Below are 22,752 nucleotides of genomic sequence, written 5' to 3'. Positions count from 1 at the left end.
TCACATGCCCCACAAAGGTGTCAAAATATTGCTGGAAGTCATTGACTGACCTCGTACAGTGTGATGACCCCGTTGGTCTCGTTGGGAGCTTTCCACTGCATGAAGATCTTCTCTTCGTAGGGGGTATTCTGCAGGGACTCCATCGGCACTGAGCCAGGCACTGCAGACAGACAGACACACACACACACACACACACACACACACACACACACACAGATTTTAAACAATATATCACATTACACTGTAGATTTAATTGCATCAGTCTGCTAAAACAAATATATAAAATCAATTGCACTGACTTTAGCCTGAAATGAAATACAATGCTTCAATCGATTCATTCACAATTCTTCACAAAAAAAGTGGATTATAAATTGAAACTCTTTATTGATGATTTTTTTTTTAAGAGAAAAAGGATAGTCTTACACTATTGCACTGGTTTATTTAATAGTTACAAAATTTTGGTTGAACTGAATTTTCTCAAATCTTTTCATTTGTATGACTCCTATGGAATTACTTAGGTTGCTTTGTCTCTGAGCTTCAATTTGAAAAAGTAAGCTTTGAAAACACTTCTTCTCTCACTGCATTGCTGATTTATAAGGCACTTGTACGACTGATCTAAAATCTTGGATGCATTTATCTGCAGAATGTGCAGTTACAGAGAGGTTTTGAGTGAAGTTGAAGTGGCAAAGGCGGAAGTGGAGGACAGAAGAGGAGCTTTTCGTCGGGCCGACACAGAAATTCAGAGAAACCAGGCAGTGACAACAACTAGGCATAAACTGTATGGTGGAAAGAAAACCTACAGGGAAGACTCTCACATAGCAAGGGGTGTTTTTCAATTTCAATCTACTTTTTTTTTTTTTTTTTTACAATTTACATTACATTGTTTAACATCTAACAGTGATGTGGTTCAGGTGCTCACACCTGAACCACATCAGCAACAACAGAACTGAATGCCAGTGCCACAAATATATTTCCTGCTGACAGCCCACAACTGATATTTACATACAGCAAATACATCTGACCTTCTTCTCCTGCCATATATGTATCATTGCTGGGACAATATCATTCATGAGAGGAAAGTACAGCTTGAAATGAAAATGAGAGAAAGCTGACATCCAATAGCTTTGATGCTATGGTATAGAATTTGAAGCTGAATGGTGTGAGACTGATGCAAGCGAGGGAAGAAAAGAAGAAGAAGAAAGGGGTGGAAAGGGAGAAAGAGAATAGGGGAAGTAAAAAGGGACGAGGCTAGGACAGGAGACTGGAGAAGGGAAAGAACAAGAGTGGGAAAATTATGCATGCACTAGTTCTTTTTCAAATAATCATTTATCGTGTTATTGCATAGGGTCGAAAAAGTTTTAAATATCTGGGAGCCTGCTCGGTAGAAATATTGAGTTATTCAAAACCAAAATGTACCCCCCCCCCCCCCCCCCCCCCCCCCCCCCCCCAAACCCCCCCACACCGAGGCAGAATGAGACCTGCTGCTCACTGCAGAAAATTTGATCATGAAGGACATTCACAACGATTAAACATGACACACTGTTCCATTATGTTTTTTACATCCTGAAACTTTAGGGTCTTTCTTTTATTAAGGAAAATTATTTAATGTGACACTTTATTTGATCTCCATGGGGAGTCTCTTTTCTCTTGCCTCTTCTTTTGTCTCCATTTTTGTTGCCAAGCGCTCATTGCCGTGGTGTCAACGAGCTGTCAATCAAACAGTGTGGGGGGGCCGGGAAGTCTTTTTCCTTGAATTTTCATTTGATGATGTGTGCATTTCCGTACATGGTACTTTTTGTTTTGTCTGTTCAGTGATGGCGGATATCACTGCACATGCTGACCACCTAGTTCTTCTTCTAGAAATGTAAGACGCCATTCCTCTTACAAAGGATTATGGGTAACACTAGATATTTTGGACAGCAAATGGTAAAAGCTTCTTGAACACAGTATTGCAAAATATCACGATTGCATTATATCACTCAGCATTAGAGAGTACCAAAACAAACACTGAATACAAGAAACTTCTAAAGAAGGAAGGACAATATGACAACAAATTGGTGGCACCCAAATTGATGCCGAGTGTGCAAAAATTTGGTGTGGTTATCATTGTTCTGAATGCTTTTGCCACCCCTCCATTTAAGTCTTGATTGACAGGTTCGTGCCCCAGCCAGGTGTTACCACTATGAGTAATTTATCTATTACTGCATATTTGATATGTGAGACATTTTACACTTGAATGTGGCTGATATTAGGGTATTAGGGTATGGTTAAGGTTAGGGGACCTTTGTCGTCATGGTGACAATTATAAACACGCAGAAATTAACACTGATCTTGCTTCACACAGCAATGGAACTCCGGTCTCCCGCATTTTTTGTGGATCCATCCAGCACGCCAACCTTCCCTCTGTGCAGACTTCATTTCCTTTTATACTGCATGACGTCACCTGACTTCCTCTTCTACACCCAGCACGCATGCACTTCACTTTAAAACATAACTATAGGTCTTCATAAGCTGCTGGACAAATGATCTATTGGGGTTGTTTTGGGGGAAAGACAGTCTCAATATTAACATAGTTTCATTAACGTTAGCTTCATGCTAGGCTTTATGCAGCTGCTGGACAGACTCCTGATGTTTTGAGACCAGTAACAGGGACAAGTGATTCTCCGCACAACAGACAAACAGTAGTCTGCAATTTGTAAAGTGTATCTTGTTATATAGTTGAATCTAACTGTACAGTTCTTGTAGAAAAAAATTATCGTAATTTATGAAGTTGTCATCAAGCAACTCACCTTCCTCCTGATGCACTCCTACAGTTACAACTACAGCCACAATGTTTGCCTTGATGTTTCATTCAAGCAGATCAAAGTTGAAAACACATTCTCATTCCCAGGTTGTCAAATACTGCAGCTTGGTCACACCTCTTTCGTGTCTGATACCAACACCACAGGCACTTTTCTGCCTCAGGATGAGAGGCACTGGGCTTTCTTGCTTTTACCATGTCTCAGTGTCACGTGGTTAGGTTCAGGCAACAAAACCACCTGGTTAAAGTTAAGGAAAGGTTATGTTTAGGCAACAAAATGGAAATTGGACACGGTCTCAGTCACACGCGAAAGGTCTTGCTGGAAACGGGAATCAAAGTTGGGTCTCATACATGAAGGTCCTGTGGCTTCTATATCGACCATCCACCCCAGCCAACCCAACTGATGCCAAAGGGTGCCTTTGGCTTTTAATGGGTGCTTTCTGCGTCATTATCAGATGCCAACGGGAGCCTGTGACATCAGTATCACATGCAAAAGGGCATGGCCAAGCTGCAGTATTTGACAACCTGGGAATGAGAATGGACTGTTATAGATGATTTGCACATGTAATTATTTCCAGAAATTGTGGAAAAGACATTTTCTTGCACCACTTGTACCACCACTCAAAAAGATGGTGGAAGGCTATTTTTTGACAGTGGTGTGTTGTTATGAATTATGACGATGAGCTGAGGAAGTTCATAAGGTCAAAATAAAACTAAGGCACAACACGGAAGTACACAGTACCACATGCTTAAACCTGCCTGTACGTTTTATGGATACAGGTCAGCGTATCTTCCTCATGGATGTCTGTTGAGCATTTAATAAGACAAAAAATAAATAAATAAATAAATAACTCACCTAATCCTCAAATGAACAAACCATCTGCTTTTAAATCACAACATATTGTTACCATAAACTCAAAAAATGCATGACTAAGTTCGGATAATGTGTGACGGGGACTAAAATGACTTAGAACTTTTAAAATCACACTGCCTATTATGTTAAGGCAGGACTCAAGACGCTGACTGTAAGCTGAACACAGGTGTAATGCTGTAAAAATGTAATAGACCCATAATAGTAAAATCTACCTAGTAACCAGAGGATTGTGTGCGTGTGTGTGTGCATGCGCGTGCACGTGTGTGTGTGTGTGTGTGTGTGTGTTATAGCGAGAGACAACACTTTCACACATCTTTATGAAGGCATACTGACAGAATGGAGGTGTCAGACATGCAAACGCTTTGTTAGGGAGTGAAGCTGTCAAACAGTGAAAGACACACATACACACAAAAACATACACAACATTCACTGACACACCTACGTATACAAATACACGCTCACATGCACATACACACACCAACACACACATCAAAACACACACTCTCAGGGCTGTGAATTGTTCTAAATGTTAAGGAGTGGACAGACAGTGCCACAAGGGAAAACTGCAAAGTGCTGAAAGCGCGCGCACGCATGCATCTGTATGTGTGTGTGTGTGTGTGTGTGTGTGTGTGTGTGTGTGTGTGTGTGTGTGCATCTGCCTTTTCCCCTCAGCTCCTATTTCTATTCCTAGTTTTTCTCTATCCTACATGATCACACTAGGATCACACTAATGTTTTTCAGGGTTGTGTGATCTCTGACCTGTGACCTTCTTAAGGTTGTTGAATTTAATTTTACTCCGCTGTTGCACTCAATGTCAATCCGTCTCAATAAAAGCATCCGCTAAATGCTCTAAAATCTAACAGAAATGCGCCTGACAACAGTGGCATGCTTTTACTGCCGCCTTCATCTTTTTCAACAGAAAAAGAAAAAAAGCTTTTCCAAAACATCCTGAACGTTTAGCCGTTTACACACCAAATTGAAACTAACACAAAAAGATGGATGCGCCACCGGGTTTTCTTTTTATACTTGAGACTTATTTGCCATTATCCATGTTTCTTCAAAAACATCGAGGAGCTTTAGGATGAACTCCGCTGTGAGGAATTTCAAAGCCCTCCTGCTATTTTTCAAACGATGAAACGGTGTCATGGCCTGGCTCCTGATTCAATGCATCACACAGAGGACAGGCCAATTCTTTTGACTGCAACAAGCCTCCACTGCAAGACACTACTGTTACTTCCCAATCACTGTTAAGCGTTTTCAAAACCCAGATGATTCTATTCACAAAATAGATCCTTGCAAAGCTAATCACTTGTGCAAAGCAAAGTCTTTGTGGCCATAAGCATCTCCTCTTCGCTGAAATGTATCTCCAAGAATTTGTTTTATTTGATTTTAACCTTGGCAGAAAAAAAAAAAACGATGTCTTGCTTTTTGGATTTTCTTCCTCTATGTTCAAGTGTTCCTGTTCAAGTTAACCAGGGCTTATTAAAGTAGCTTATTATTAACAGACTTGTGGTAACCTCTAATCCCACCAGGTTATACATTTTTAACTGTAACTTTAACTGATAATGATGAATTTGTCTGTGCGCTTTGCTGTAATTTACCCTCTGGCCTAAACACTCATTATATGGCTTGGCACTGATCCACTGAAAAGTCATAATGCAAACAGCTGTTGTTGGTAATGAATGAGTGAACTGTCCTTACCCACAGTGACAGTTGTTGACAATATGCTGAAATTTGAACCACACTCATGTCAACTCCCGGCCTGGATGTTGAGTAGTTTTAAACATTGCTAACATCTTTAAAGTGTATAGTGTATCATCTCTATGAATTTAACAAATGCAATACAGTTGTTAAATGGATTGTAAACTAAAACTGCAGCTCCTAAATTCCATTTTATTACAGTTACTAACTTTTAGGAACTGTCAAATCTTGGTGAATGATGAAGATAGGACTCAATAAGAAAATAGGACTAAATAAGAAAATACATTTTTTAATTGGGTTTTCCAATCCATTTAAGCTCAGCAGTGACAATTTGAATCATTTCAAAGTGATGATCTTGCTCTCGAGTGGCTCCTCTGAGAAAATCAGTGACTTTCACTGCTCTGTTAAGAGCACATGAAGAAACAGCTGAATAGCTTTATACCTAATTTGTCTGTAGTTGGCTGAAAAAAAATATTGTCTCTCTGCCATTCTTATGGGAGAGCACTGGGTCTCGCATTCAGCCCTACATGGTTTCAGTGGCATTTAGGGACAGCAGCGACACGACATGTATTTAATATTTGATTGGAGGGTTGCAACCTGACCTGGCTGTTACAATTGCTGGAGAAACGCGGCTTTAACAGAAATGTTCCAGGTCAAAACCGGTGTGAGTCACAGATATGGAGATGCATGAGCTTCAGGCATCAACACACACACACACAAAAACACACCGAGAGAGAGAGAGAGAGAGAGAGAGAGAGAGAGAGAGAGAGAGAGAGAGAGAGAGACTAACAGACTGTCAAAGAAGTCATATTTTGATTAGTAATTCCAAGGTGTTGATTAAGGCCCTGGCCCGTGGAGCATATCAAATTATCCTAACAAAGAAACGCAATTAGATGCTGCCATTTTTATTCAACACCTTATCACTCACGCTCCGTGTGTGGGTGGGTGTGGGCGCGGGCGTGCTCAAGCCTTTCCTGACTTGCAGTGTTTACCCAAATGTGTGTGTGCTGCTTCTCGGTGTGTATGTGCGCATCATGACTCACACCACGTACCTGCTTGTCGGCACAGTACCTGTGTGTGTGTTTGTGGGTGTGTGCGGGGGTGTGTGTGTGTGTCCCTGTGCACCTAGGGGGCTGAGACAGAGGGAAACATTCTTCATTGAAAAGATAACGGCAGCTGTAACACATTAATCATAACTTGATTAACTTCCACCGTGCTGCACAATGAATGGCCTGCTTCATTAAGCCAAAAGTATCTCTCTCCATTCAGTGTCTTTCTCTCTCTGTCTCATTCTTTCAACATATATCTACCTTGTTTTTCTATTCCCGTTACTCCCGTTCAGTTCAATTCAAATTTGTTTTCCTGGCATCAAATGAATTTCGTGTTTCTTCCTCTGGCTCTGCTCTTAATTTTATTCTAACAGGCTACAAAACGGCTTGTTTATATGTAAATTTTGACATATGCGTTGTTAGTCTTTGCAGCTTTGTAGCTGGTATTTTTGATCCAAAGAGGATTGAAAAAATAATAATAACAAATATTGCTTATTAGCAGTGTTGAGAAGTAGTTGCACCATATGTAATCAAGCTAGTAGTTTACATTGTGCCAAAGCTTGGTGGTAGTAATGATTTTTCTAAATTGGATATTAATCTAAGCAGGTTATTAATTGCCATTTGGATGTGCTGTGAGGCATTGCAGCTACCAGATATTTTTTTTTTTTTTTTTTTTTTGTTAAAGAAACGGGAATTACATGTTTCATCCTTTCATTCAATTTATTTTTCATTGCTTTTAATATATTCTTTTAATCAGCAAGATCCTGCAAGTCTGATGCTACAGAGACTCTAATATCTATTTTGCATACAACAGAAAGTTAAGATTCTTCACACTTTTTCTCTAAAGAACCCAGACTGAGTTGTTTTGTTTGGGATTAGGTCCATGTAGAAGAGATCGATGTTACGTCCAACAGAAAGTTTACATTCTTTATGTGATGAATTGAGAATCAGGTTGTTTTGTTTGACTCTGGTTTCTGGCAGGCTGCTGTCGGCATGTAGCCGGTAGAAACACAATCAACATGATCTGTACTTAGTTTCACACAAAATGCAATTTTGTGTATACAGTGGTCTCTCGTTTATCACGGGGGTTACGTTCTAAAAATAACCCGCAATAGGTGAAATCCGTGAAGTAGTCAGCTTTATTTTTTACAATTATTATAGATGTTTTAAGGCTGTAAAACCCCTCACTACACACTTTATACACTTTTTTCAGACAGGCATTAACATTTTCTCACTTTTCTCTCTTGTTTAAACACTCTCAAAGTTCAAACGTTCGTAGAAAAATAAGTCCAGTATTATAGAATGAACGCATTCGGTACTGCACAGGAGACACGGCACAGAGATTGATTGACAATGGTCTACATTCCCTTAGCAAATCAGGACGCAGAACACAATGCGCTGTTAAAAAAAAAAAAAAAAAAAAAAAAAGCATGCAAAATTGCACTAAAAAAAATCTGCGAAACTGCGAGGCCGCGAAAGGTGAACCGCGTTATAGCGAGGGACCACTGTACACACTACTCACTCACTGATGCTGCATTATATGACATCACAGGAATAGCTATGGTGCTTCTTTGTAGGTTGAACTTCTTTTGAAGGAATAATTCACCTAGTTAAAAAAAAAAAAAAAAAAAAATTCTCTTGCCTCCCTAGCTGTTATTTAAAATGTTAGCTGGGGGAAAGTCCACTTTCATGGCAGGAGGCTAACAGTTAGCATTTGGAGCATCCAGCCAGTATCCAGCACTCAGTAACAATGACAGGAAGATAGTACCAGCTAGGGGGAAAGAGAAATCTATTTTTTTTTTTTTTTCAAAGTGGGTGAACTATCCCCTTAAGTGACTTTAGTTAGTGCACTGCATAAGACAACTTCACATGTTGGTGGCTCCACATGGTAGCGAGATGTAACTGATTAAGAAATTGGAACTTCAATAGCCAGAAATCCTGTTACATGTCTATAATACTTTGTTATAAAAATAAATGAGAAGATCCAATGTTTTTGAGTTCAGGACAAAACTGCCCTCTGCTACTCTCAAGTTTTGTTTTGGAGAGGTGACCATATCTGACAGCAGAATTTATGTCTCAATCACCAGGGAAGGGGCTTTTTTTTCTGCAGCAGCCCACTGTCTAATTTGGGCTGATAAGACGTATGCATTTTCACATGAAATAAAGCAATGTTTTTCTTCAGGGAAGCTCTACTGTGGTTCTTCCAATGTGTACTAACAGTTAGATTGTAAATCTATAGTTTAAAGGAGTTTCTTTAATACTGCTTTTTAAGTACAAAATGGTCTGAGGGCATAACCTCTCCCACAAAAATAATCACCACAAAACTAGAGAGAGGAGTTGACATAACAGCAAAAGATTGCTTTCGTTCAGTCATTCTTTATATTTATCACATATAAATTTTGTACGACTAATCCCTCTAGGTTTATGCTTTCCAAAGCAGTTTGCTGACTGTGCAGTGAGTAAATATATTACACATCTATTGCATCAGTACAGAAATCATTCACTGTTTTTGATTTTCAGCTTTTCCACCAGCTGCCACAAACCACTGACTTCCAAACTGTCATGTATCAAATTTGTTGGAAAAAAAAAAAAAAAAAACAGTAATAGAGAGAGAGAACCATATATTCACCATTCAAGATTTCTAAAATGTATGTGATCCAGTTCATAACAATGTTAACATTTTGTCAACTAAGAATTTGAGTCATGTGCTACAACATTATTTCTGTGAATTTCCATAAGCATCTTTTCCCCCCAGTCGTGGATATCTCATTTTGGGATGAAAAACTTCATTTGTTCTCATGTTTACATGTAAAAATATGCATTAATCCATGTTATTGTTATGTCATTCTTGATGATATTCAACATTTCATCAATTTAGAAAGGTCCCATGGGGAAACACGTTGATATACACTAAAGCCTTAGAAAATACAAACATGGCTTGATGAAAAGCTAGCAGGCAGCCATGAGAAGAGGCTGCCGGACAGGATTAAGGCCAAATTACACCCTGTGATATGAAATTTACAGGGCAGGATATTACTTGTTGTGTTTTGAGACAATAGTTGATAGTCAACATCCCTATTTAAATAAATAAAATAAAAAAGGAAAAAGCTCTGTGTTTTTGGGTTACAAATGGAAAGCATTCATTTTGGGGGTATCAGTGTAATCTCCCCAAAACATGTACAAGTGGTACCAGCCTGTGATACCAAACATGCTGTTGCTACGAAACAGAGGCTTGTACAAGTCAAACATGCACAATATTTGAAAGATTATGATTAAAGCATTTTTAAGAGGTTAACCAGAGTATTTGGTTCCCCGAGGACCTTTAATGCCAGTGTAAACACAGTGTGGCAACAACTGGACACATTTATTGAATGTTGAGTGTTTTTCTCACTTGCATTGAAAGTTTGCATGGTCCTTTACGGGTTGAGAAAGTTCCATGCCCCTTGACATACCAAAGAAACCCCATTCAAAACACATTCGCTTACAGTTTTGACTGGAAATGCACTTTGATGAATCACCGTCTTGAAAAATGACGGCTGCTTAAAAACAAACACAACAATAACAAAAGCTTGTGCTTCTGATTGTTTTTTTTTTCCCCTACCGTGATCTTAGAAAAGACCCCGTGCTCTGAAGATAAAAGGATTATTAAATCTGAATGACTGTGATTGTCCTCTGAGAGAGAGCATTTTTCTCTTTAATAGAAAGACCCTGTATTCAGTCTCTGTGCTGGAGATATTAGTCAAGGATATAAATATGTCACAAACATGGGAAATTGAGATCAGTCTTTTAATATTCCTGTCTACTGGAGTCTGTGTTGACTGTGCTTACGCACAAGCAGATGGAATCTGATAAATAAAAATAACATCAATCATTTTGCATAATGATTGCTATTATTATTATTATTATTATTATTATTATGATATCATTATTGTTGTTGTTTTTAGTGTGTGTGTGTGTGTGTGTGTGTGTGTGTGTGTGTGTGTAAATGTAACTCCCTCTGTAACAGGTTACATTTACATAATTCTTTAGTGGTGCCTGCATACTGTTTTTTGTTTGTTTGTTTGTTTCAGTTTGTTCTGGTATGTAAAATGTCTTTCACAGACTGAAATGCATGAATACAGTAATCACAGCAAACATTCTGCTTACAAACATTATTGCAGCAACTACAATGGCAGTGTTTGCGCAAATGAGGTATTTTAACAGTTACACATCCTATAAACTGTTAACATATGTAGCTGGATACAACATGCATATACAAAAAGGTCAGTGTTAATATGAATCTCTTGTACATATGAATAAACAGCTCCATAATAATTAATAAAGGTGCAGCACTTTTTTGTCATGGTCTACTAACAGATCAAAAGGCGGTAAGCACAGATTTTAACAAACACGTTGCTCTGTACTGTCACTCATTTCTTGAGGAAAATTGTCAGGGGCTCTCTTTGAATAATGTGGATTCTGTATTTGTTATAGACCATTCTCCTCATTTTGCCTTCTCTAATGTGCAGAAGTCACTGTTGCACTTCTTACTAGCAATACCAGGAAATTGACTGGTGAGGTTAGTCTGAATTCTTTCTCTTAAAACTTTGATTGCCAAGCAGACTGCACAGGTTGTATGTGGTAAACATACTCAGGTGTTACCATTCCATAAAATTGTGGATAAAACTGATCTTGATAACTACAGTCCCATTTCCAAATTGTCCTGCCTAGCTTAAGTCCTGGAATGTCTTGTAAATGATCAACTTTTTGAGACATTTCTTTGCACACATACTGTGTGAGGTCTTATCACTCACTGGTTTTAGGACCAAGTGTATCACCTATACTGTCATTTCCTTAGTTATAAATGATATTGTGTTCAAGTTCAAGGTCATATTTCTTTAGAGCCCTTAATCACAGTCATAGTCTCAAAGGGCCTTACAAGCACACAGTTGATAGAAAATAATACCGACACCCCCTGACCTATATCCTCATAGTGGGCAAGAAAAACTCCCCATTTTTGTGCTTTCTCTGGACAAGAAATAACATTGTCCTTCTCCCTTTCAGCCTTTCTAGAAACTTTGACACCATTTGGCATCCCTTGTACCTGCACCTGGTTTTGTAATTACCTTTTTTTAGACAGATATCAGTGTGTGAAAGTGGGAGTTGTTACATACAACAAAAGGTGTCCCTCAAGCTCAGTGCTGTGCCCAGACCTGCTCTCAGGATATTGTCAAATCTTTGATAGAATGAAAAGTGTATTTTTATGCAGATGATACTTTTATTTCAAGTTTCCCTGGACTATCTTAAGAGACATTGAAAATCTGCAGCAGTCCCTCATTTGCTAATGAAAAAATTTGCTAATCTCAAGCTGAAAGCAAAATTGAACTTGTTTGCTTGCATAGTCACCTGGATGTGATGAGTCCAAACGGGGGTGAAATATCCTCATTTGTTGCTCTGTGCTCCCCAAAAACAACACTTTAGCACATAAACAAACATGATCAAATTAGACTTTGCCAATTTTCTTTTCACCAGGCTACTGTGAGGAACTTCCTGCAGATGCTACATGTCAAATTTACTTTATGATAAAAATAGATAGAAAAGAGCCATTTAATTTCCTCAAAAACAGGTACCAGGACTTCTTAAGTTGTCGTTATCCACTTTGCAATCGCTTATGTGTTAAAATTGTTTTTTTGGGAGCTGTTTCTCTGCACTATCGAAGTGAATGAAGAGAAACACAGAATTGATGATTAGCAGCATTGGGGAGCATGGAGCAAATATCAAGGATATTTCACCACCATATGGACTTTGGCTTTAAATTAAATGCTGACAAGACAAAATATATGTTTTCCAAAGTTAGCATGAAAGCATCTAACAAGAGTGAGACTCCTTTTACAGAAATATAACTTGCTTACCCATGTTTATTAGAAAGAGAACAGCCAAATCAATTTCTTTTTACTCCTTAAGTACTATAACATAATTACAGGCATGTAGCTGTTAATGCCTTTATACTTTAAGGCATTGTTTAGAATTTAAATATTAGGCTCATAACTGTTGGCAATTGTGATACCTATATCAACCGACAGAAAGGTTGGCTGGCCATTTGAGTAAAGAGAGATCACTTTTGGTATCTGCTGATAAGGCCCTTCTTTATCAATTACCACATAACCTCACACAACTTCTGGACTGGAATGTAGAGTAGACTTTGCTATTCAAAACATTATAGCAGGATGGTTGGAGCAGCTGCCATTTTTATGTGAATTGCCGCCGGAAAGAACTAAGGCTGTTGTACTGGGCTAACTTCTGCATTCCAGTTAGTGCTAACAATTAATGTGGATTTACTGCATTCAGCAAGCAGCCACAGCACAAAACATCTTTTCTCCTATGCACGTTTTCACTGTAACAGCCAACCACAACTGTCATTTTATTTTGATTTATATATTAGCCAAATTACCACAGCAAATAGTTCCATGACCTTGCTACGACCTACCTTGCTACTACCTTAGCATCATTGAAAATGAGGTTCACACCCTCAGTATGTCTTCCAAGAACTGAAGAAAGGATGAATGAAGAAAGAACAAGCTATAACTCAAAATTAGTCAACAGTTCCATCCCAGTAATTTGGATTTTTTTCCCCCCATTTACTACAATTTCCGCAACAAATCATTTTATATCACAAAAAACATTCTGCAAATCATGTGGGGGTACTAAAGATTCCATTACACATAATGATAAAAAGTCTCTTGGTTTTCAAATATGTATTTTTGCTTGAAACAACCTTATAATATTCTGCTTATGTGGCTAACAAAGTCGTCACCACAGAACTGATAATTTACTCTGTAAAACAAACGTTTCCCCAGGGGGGTTTTTCCAGCAGAGGGAGCGTTTCACTCCACCAAATTAAAAGTCATCAAAACACAACTGTGCTGCTGCTTTCAGGAAAACTAATGTGGACGACTTTATTATGGTGATGGAGTGCTGGTGTGAAGAAAGTTTGAAGTCTCTGAGAGTTCATTTTCGTATCAAAGTGGAATGCATGAAGACCAGTGGTTGGATAAAAGGGAGGAAAAATTATATCACAGTAAAAATGTGAATGTTGGCTTTGGGGAAAAGTTTATCAGAAACATGAAGTACAGGATATACATTTTGTAGATATCATACTAAACATGCAGAATCACTGGTATGGTCCTTTAAGTGCCTTGGCTCATTGCTGAAGGAAGGAAGAGTGCTTGCATTCCAACTGGTATGGGCAACCTACCCCCTGTAGCGTGTGTTCAGGAAAGGAGACAGTTGTTGAACTGAGTTCCTCTGACATATATTTGATAAATAAGTGGCTTTGTGGTTAAGGTGGTAAAGCAGCTGTATTGAGCTGTCCTGACAGCTACCTGACAAATAGGTGTTTCATGGTTAGGCTAATAGGCTGGTGTGTACAATGAGTGGACATGACATTTGTCTCTGAGGCAAGTCTGTATGTGTGTGTGTGTGTGTGTGTGTGTGTGTGTGTGTGTGTGTATGCTGCACAAAATGTCTCCTGTCATTATGAATGGATGGATAACTGGAAGGAATTGGGGAAGGGGAGGAGAGGAGAGGACAAATGCTTGTTTGCACATACACACATACAACATCTCCCCAGATAGCTTTAGGTTAACTCTACGACAGTGTGCTCAGATAAAAGATGAAGTGCTCAGATAAAACTGAATAAACCGATGTCATTATAAATAGATGTATTTGTTTGTGTACATGGGTGTACAACAGAGAGCTATTATTACTTCAATATTGTTTATATATTGTGCCTGCAATGCATGTGTCATGGGTGGTGGTGGTACTGTTGGTGTGTTTTTATGTGTGTGTGTGTGTGTGTGTATATATATACAGCTTAAAGGTAATTTTTCATTCAATTCTTTGTACAATCTACATCCCTGAGAGTGTAACTTTAATCTCATTTTGCAGTTCTATCTTTTCAACTTTTATGTTTCTTTAGACATCTGAACTTTTAATGTTCTTTAGGAGGCAATTAGCATTGCAATGGTGTGCAGAACAAATGCAATCAGCTTGTTGCTCAAAACACAGTGAATCAGACATTTAACTTCTGAATAGCATGAAACTGAAATGGAGCCACAATTTTCAGGAGCAACAGATACATCAAATTAACAACACAGCATGCTTCATGCAGTACGCTTAAGGTGTTCATGACCAAATGGGTCTGGATGGACTTTGAAAGAGTGTGTGTGTGTGTGTCTGTGTGTGTGTGTGTGTGTGTGTAGATGGATGTGCATGTGTTTGCATGCATCCTATGAGTAAAGTCTTCTGAAGATGAGAACAATTAAGAAATATGTGATTATAAATCCTGAATAGCTCTTATTTTCCAATAATCACCTGAGGTTGCTGGGAGAAACTGGAGATAACAGGAAGACGAGTCCTGTGTGTGTATGTATGTGTCTGAGTGTGTGTGTGAGCGTGAGTAAGTGTGAGCAAGCGAGAGAGCAATAGAGCAAAATCATTTTACATCTTAATTGCAAAAGCCTCATTTTAAGCCTTAAACATGGGCTTTCTGTTTCATCAGTAATGTTCAGGGGAAATGAACAGAAAACTGTTGATCTATACATTTGATTTCACATGTATATGAGCATGTGTGAGCATATGTGTGTGCATCTATGTGTGAGGCACTGCTTCATTTGCCTGAGCCCCAGCACTATAAACCCATTACCGTACAAACAGCAATTAGCCTCCGTGTGAACAATCACTGCTCTGTTCCCCTAATTACTGAATTACAACCAGGAGATTAACGATGGTTAAATAAAAAACAATTAAGAACAAAACAATTACGACTTTTTTCTTCGCCCCTGAAGCTGTTGCTGCTCCCCAGTAATGTTGGCTCTTATTAAGGGGTTTAGAGGACTCTGTGTGTATGTGTGTAGATGTAGGTAGGATTTTTTGCCTGACGTCTGATGTTCCCCAGAAGCTAAATTGAGGGGATATTAGTTATGAGATGAGGAGAAGAACAGGGAGCCCTCAGGAGAGCAGAAAAGAGACGGGAGATTTGGGATCATTAGAACGGCGTTTTTAACCTGCTTATCAGGCATTCCTCTAATGGAGCTGGGCTGCTCCAGTTTATCGCAGGCCTGTTGTTGAGAAAAAATTTGAAGCATCAATGAATTGTTAATATCAGTGGTTTGGGAGCACACTCTGTTCAGAAGAGTGGGAGAACATAGCACCCGTAGGATGAAACCCAAGAGTTTAAAATGATGGGTTTTTTAAACCGTTAGAACTCCTGTTTGGGTACATTTACATTTTAGGTGTAAATTTAGAGCAACTTACAATTTACAAACAAAGTTTTTTGTTCCCATCTTTGGTGCTAAGCTTTGACTGCAGAGTTTTTTTTTTGTTTGTTTGTTTTTTTGCACTGCACTTCTGAGAGATCACTTGGCAGTCTCAGTGTACTTTATATAGGTGACGCTCTTTTTTCTCAGTTCTTGCTTCTATTGATTCCAAACAAACCAGAAACCTAAATCACATCACTTCCTCTTCCAAAAACAGTGGTAGCTAATGTGAAGCAGGGTGCGTCCCGTTACCCTTAAAATGCCTGCTACTTTCCTTCATTACTTCCTCCTTTCCTTTGTGACCCAGAACTGATTTTGACATCACCATCAAGCTGTCCCAATACTAGAGGAAACAAGTGAAGCAGCATCACACTCTCCTTCTAGGAACCTCTGAGCAAAGAAACTGAGGAGGATCTTATCAGGAGGGAGTTTTTGAATGCCACACCCAGTTCCTATCAGCTGACACCCATGTTGGTTATAAGTCAACTGACTACCAGCTGAATGGGGACAGCTGTTTCGTAATATCATCATCTGTGATGATGATGATATCAAGAAATTAAGTATTTGTGGGGGAAGGTGCCTGTACTCACCATCCTCCTCGGTCTGTTTGACTATCTCCTCGCTCTCCTTGCTGCCCTCAGGGTTGGCCAGGACCAGCCTCAGTCTGACCGTGACAAAGGGCCTCAGCCCCCGCAGGGTGTAATGAGACGACGTCTGGATCAGCTCTTCGGCCGCAAACTCCTGCTGGTTAAACACATACTGATACTGCACCTGCATACAAAGAGAGAGAAAATTATATTTTTTACACACACACACACACATCTATCTATCTATCGATCGATCAATCGATAGATCGATCGATTGATAGACACATTCATATACATATAGATATCTACAGTATATGACTCAAGAAAAACGGCGGTAGCTTATGTGAAGCTGCCTTTCAGCAAAGCCTTTAACCTCCAACTGCTCAGGCACAAGTGCCAAATGACCAGCAGCATAACACTGTGGTTTTAATATGCAGCTCCAAGGTGTAAATGTGTCAAATTTAAATTGTATCACTCTGAAGCAGGGTGTTGCTGCTAAAAAAAAAAAAAAAAAAAAAAAAAAAAAACAGCATATGTATACACTCAGTCAGACCTCTGTGGATTAAACAGCCAGCTGTCACCAAACTTTGTGAAGTCAATGCAATGTTTTAAAATGCAAATAACGTATTCTGTGCTCAAAAAGTGACAGAAATTTGTTTCCCCACCAGGAACGGATTATGAGAAGTAGACGCACCCAGAAACAGACAGTAGTCTGACATTAAAATAGCACAGTGGATTACGTTTACCTTTAATTCTAATGACTGAGGTTCAATTCCCAAATAACAACAAGACACATTCTGCTCCTAATAGGGAAGTTTTCATTTTTGGAAAAAGTTTTTCTTTTTTTGCCATTACCCAGTTACGGTAATCTTAATGAATATGTTTCAGCTGTCTCACTTCAAGCACAACTGAACACTGGCAGAGTGCTGGGTTGTACACTTACCTGGGTGTGATCTGAGTCCACATGGTGGTGAAATATCCTCATTAGTTGCTCTGCGCTCCCCTGGGTTGCTAGTCCACAATACTGTATTTGTGTCTCTTCATTCACTTCCATAGCACAGTAAAACTGATCCCAAAATAACATTTTTAACGTATAAACAATCACAAACAAAGCGGATTATGCCAATTTAACTAACGGCAAGTCCCAGTAACCTTTATTTCCATGTAATTACAATTGCTTGTGAAAGTACAATCAGATTTATTTTTCTTTGTGCAAGCCTATGATGTGGAGGTTTCCTGGAAATGTTGCCTGGCGGATCAACTTTCCATTTCAAATAGGAAAATAACAAGAAAAGAGACATTTAACTTCCTCAAAAAATGGGCACGGGGATTTGTTTTTTATACTAGCATATTTCGCTTTGTTCATTTGTTCATGCACTAAAAGTGTTACTTCCATAATGCCGATTTGCTGCACTATGGGAGTAAATGGAGAGACACAAATGCAGCATTGTAGATTAGCAGCCCAAGGGAGCACAGAGCAACTAATGAGGATATTTCACCACCATGTGGACTCATATCACACCCAGGGATCCCAACAACCCCTGTGCATGTAAAATTGGCATGTCCAGGGAGGAATGCAAGCTTCACATTATTCGTAAAACAGAGTTTATTCTTATTTCACAAAATTTTCTCAGACTGTTCACAGGACTTGCACAAAAGACAGACATCAGACACAATGGCAAATCCAGCTTGGGTCATGGGTACATACCGTCAGATTGTAGCTGTGACAGCGTGTCACAGCATAGCCAAACGTCTCCCACTGTAAAGTCAGCTGGCGAGCTCTGATATCCACTACATTGACATTTTGGGGACCGTGGACCGGGTCTGAAGGAGAGAGAGACAGAAATAGAAATAGAAAGTTAGTGCAATTGCTTACTTGAGCAGGGAAGGTTTTGGAGAAGTTGAGGCTGTGCAGGCAGAACAAACGATTCAACTCCTAGCTGGAGAGTTCAGGGTAGGTGAGGACGCCAATATACTGTCTGTTCTCCATCAACATCCACTGTGGAGGCGCTCAAAGCAAGAACCCTCAACCAAGAGTTCTTAGGGTGAACCTTAACAATTTAGAGTTTCAGGACAATCTTCTCAACCTTCTCACCTCCAGGTCACATAGCAGTCTCACAGTTGTACTTTGAAATTAAATTTGATCGTGATGAAGACAGCTTTTTCAGCCAGTACTGAACCCTTGAGATCGGTGCTTGCCACAACTAAAGAAACGCTTTCAAACCACATCATAAGTTTGCCCTTGATTTGTACTGTGATTAAAACCCTAGCAGCCATTGTAAAAGTCCCATTTAGCACTTCTCCAGCATCTGTTGTAGAACCAAATTAATACATTATAATACAAAACTTTAGTGTCTCACAACCAATTTGTCATCTCACCATTCCTTGTAACTTCCGTGGGATGAAAAGACAGCAAAACAAACAGTTCCTCTTGGGGATGAAGCAAACGTGCTGCAGCAGATCAGCACCAATACAGGCAAAAGAAAAGTGGGATTTACATAATGAGATCAGCTCTTAACAGGCACTGTTTTCAAAGTAGAACGCTGAATTTTTTTAATCTTAATATTTTGGCTGTGCACGCTGAGTTTTCTTTCTCTAGCAGCTACTTTGGCAGGTAACCAACAACCATTTAGAGGTACTATTTTTTCCTAAAATCCAGTTGACTGTTAAAATATTGAAGCATCTGTTGAGTTTTGGCCAGCTACTGATAATTACTGTGATCGTGGAAGGTTTACATTTATGTTTTATGGACGCAGGTGATCCTAAGGAACATGGCAGCTGATGGACATAAGATGAATGCTGAGTGTGTTTGAACCTCTGACCCTTCAACTACAGTCTGTTTTGTGTGACCACTAGGCCACGCTGCCACACCAAGGAAAAGCCCTTACATGCATAAAAACAAATTCAGTTTAATTCCTAAGTCCTGGTATTGATCTGCAGACTACTGGAGCTGTTATTACAGGATTAATATCCATATGTCACTCACTCAAACATGCACACATACGCAAAGAGAAACAGGTTCAAATCCACCCACACACCCCCACACATGGCCAAACAGCCACACACACTCACATACAGAGTATCAGCATTGTTGTAACCATATGTTCAGCCCTCATCCCTACGTTTGTTTACCACAGCTGACTGCACACTAACAAGCTTGTTCAAAACCAATCTCTCAATCTGCCTAATTAGTTCCTATCAGCTAACGATGGCTACCATAACAAATCACTGAATCATTACAGAGACTATGCATATTAGCTGCTTCTCCAAAGAAAACAAGGACAACTTTACTTGACAAATTATGATCTCCAGAACCTGACGACATCAAACACCTACTCAGCCAAGATGAATACTGGCACCAAAGTAAAACTCATTTATTATTATTGGCAGTTTCTGCTGCGTGAACAACATTGCAAATGAAGGGATGACATTTTTGAGGTTGCTGCCGTCTTTACTTTTTAAGACTAATCTCCGAACTGCAGGTGGGATTACGGCCTCAAATCTTGTGATGAAAACATTAACGTCTTTTGCCTATGTGATGTAATGCCTCATCAAAATTTTACAGTCAAACCCTGGAGACGAATAACCTTGCTGTTGCCCTTTTTTCTTACTTACTGTGAAACGTTTTTGAGGCAACGTGGTCAAATGGTTAAAAACTCCATTGTGTAATAAATAGGAAGCTGCCAGAAAAAATCCCACTTTTGCATGTTTTGTCAAACACAAATGTGTTTTGAATATTTTTTTCATAACTCAAAGCACTTTGTTCCATAGCCTAAATGTTGTGTGCTTTATAAAACGTCCACTCTTTCAACTTTTAAAGGAAGACAACATTCAAACAGGTGAAAGTGTTGTGCATCTTAAAAGTTAAAGTGAATATAAATTGTTTTTAACTTAGTATTTTCTGAAACCAAGGCAGAGTTATGTCCTTCGGAAATGTTTACCATCACTTCATCTGTTTTTCACCTGCCACTCTACACTGTGATTTTTCCACTAAAAAGGCACAACAGCAAAGTAATATTGAAAAAATCTTTTTTTTTTTCGACATCTGACATTATTTTTAGTCATTGCCTCTGGAAACTGGACATCATTTTGCTACTGATGAACGAGATCAGCTCTGTCATCAAGGAACTGAATGTGAATTACACTTAGGAAGACTAAGGAAAGTTTTACTTGATAAGGTGGAGAACCATCAGTACTTTATACTAGAGGACTATGAAATGATGAAAAATGAGGAATTATGTGTGCAGTAGGCAAAGACACTGTTAATTTAACTTTTTTTTAAAATTATTATAGTGAATGTGGGAAGCTTAGTGTAATATGTGCATTTTTATATGTATAGACTTCATGGCATGACACAAAAATAATAATAATAAAAATTCATTTAGACTCTGATATTTTTCTACGGTTTCTTCCCCAATAAATTAGAAAATCATTTAAGTTTAAACAATTAAATCACCCCTGAAACTCATTAAAAATAAAAATAAAAAATCAACCGTTTTTGACTCTGTAAAGTGAGCACTGTAATAATAACTGTATGATTACAAGATTGTTTAAACAAAAGCTACTTAAATGAAAGATAAGCCTAACAAGGCAAGATTAGCCAACGGCATCATGGATTAGCCATCTTAGAGAGATGGAACAGCAGAATACTATCTGGATTGCATGAGGTGTGTGTGTGTGTGTGTGTGTGTGTGTGTGTGTGTGTGTGTGTGTGTGTGAGTGAGAGAGAGAGAGAGAGAGAGAGAGAGAGAGAGAGAGAAATTTTAAATTTCTGATATAAGATGGAGATTCACTGTTAGTGTGTGCTTGAATGTGAGTGAATTAGGCAGCTTGTTAAGGCAACTTCATGTTTGTGTTTGTATTTGCATATGTGCATTATTTCGAGGAGTGTGTGTGCAGTGCGTGTGGGTGAGTGCATGTGTTTGGTTTCAGAGTCTAGTCCCTGTGGTGCTGTGTGGCTTAAAGAGTCTGTGTTTCTACTTAAAAAGACTAAAGCCTATAAAGTAATCTGTACAATTCCTGGATAAGACTGCAGCAGACTGTCATTTGGCAGCCAGGAGAACCACAGGGGGAAGTGATATAACAACATATGACCCATTACTCAGGTCAGCACAGCAGGCAATTCGCTTTCACGCAGCCCACATACCGTCCCCAGAAAATAGACCTTTTCTAGTTCTACCTACGACTGATGCAGGTGAATCCAATGACTCTATTTTAAAATGCTTATATATTCATGTTGGCAAAAAAAAAAAAAAACATATCATGACCTGAAATTCTCCATTCATGAAACATTTCTAAGTCTATGAAACTATCAAAGTCAGCCGTTCTGACAGCTAAGTCTTAAAATGCTCAGCTCCCTTTCATAGGCACTGCAGTTAGTTATAATTATCTCTGCAAAGAAGGTTATGTTTTCATGTATGTCTGTCAGTCAGCAGGATATTAAAAAAATAATGAATGGACTTACATGAACTTTGGTGAAACAGAAGTACAGTTCATTGTTTCTCAGCTGTAACTATGAAACTAACACAGATAGAGACTTGATTTTAAAAGCCAAGAAGAGGATAATATAACCAAATTCAAAAGGAATATTTCATCCATTTTGACAGATGGCCTCCTGCCATTGAGGTTGACCTCCCCCCAGCTAACAGTCCTCAAGTAATGCACTTAATCCACTCGCAGGGTTTAACATCACTTTACAAGTTTCAAATGACTGTTTAATAACTGTTTTTTTTCCTGTTATCAACATCCAGAAAGATCTGGTAACTCCTGTGCTTCCTAAGTCATTCCATGTCAGAGGAGCAGTAGACACTGTGGTTATTTTTAAGAGTGTTAGCTGGGGGGAAGTCCAGCTCAATGGCAGGAAGCTAACAGTTAGCATTTGGAGCATCCAGCCAGTATCCAGCACTCAGTAACAATTAGAGGAAGACAGACCCACTACTGTCCTACAGAACAGTTAGAGGGGAGGGAAATGATATAAACTCTTCAAATTGGGTGAACCATCCCTTTAATGAAGTTATAAATCTTTGTTATCTGTCTGTACAAACTTCAATTTCGAATATCTGTGTGTGGAGTCCTAAATATATAAAATAACATGCTATTTTGGTCGATGCTTGATCATTATCACATTTTTTTTTTTTTTTTTTGGAAAGTTGGCCCCAGTGAGAGACAAAATCTAAAAAAGAATCCGGTTTCAGAGTCGAACTCCTTCAGGGAACAAATGTGAACTAACCCGCAATTTTGCATGCTCAAACAAATTCAGGGATGTACCTATAATGAGTGCACATGCTGTAATTCCTCAATTACAACAACATAATCACTCATTGCAGAGCCACAGAGAGAGAGAGAACAAGATAACCGGTTTTCTCAAAGAATAACAATAAATCAAAGCCCCTCTCATTACAATGACTCATTTCTCCAAAGACTCAAACTGCGTTAGCTAAATCAG

General features: G+C 38.9%; 1 protein-coding gene across 29 annotated transcripts in view; it reads right to left on the bottom strand.

Annotated features, from left to right (window-relative positions):
- The window catches only part of ptprt (protein tyrosine phosphatase receptor type T), a 490,886-nt gene that overhangs the window by 224,231 nt on the left and 243,903 nt on the right, over positions 1 to 22,752 (bottom strand). For all 29 annotated transcript variants that reach the window (XM_030051856.1, XM_030051857.1, XM_030051859.1 and 26 more), the window contains 3 exons: positions 18,016 to 18,131; positions 16,311 to 16,491; positions 51 to 160 (listed from right to left, as the gene is read on the bottom strand). In XM_030051856.1, the coding sequence (XP_029907716.1) occupies positions 51 to 160; positions 16,311 to 16,491; positions 18,016 to 18,131 (407 nt within the window). The remainder of the gene's footprint in view (positions 1 to 50; positions 161 to 16,310; positions 16,492 to 18,015; positions 18,132 to 22,752) is intronic.

The sequence above is a fragment of the Myripristis murdjan genome, chromosome 5, assembly GCF_902150065.1.
Source record: "Myripristis murdjan chromosome 5, fMyrMur1.1, whole genome shotgun sequence".
Classification (NCBI taxonomy): Eukaryota; Metazoa; Chordata; class Actinopteri; order Holocentriformes; family Holocentridae; genus Myripristis; species Myripristis murdjan.
The sequence above is the reverse complement of the archived record's forward strand: the minus strand, read 5'-3'. Positions and strand labels throughout refer to the sequence as shown.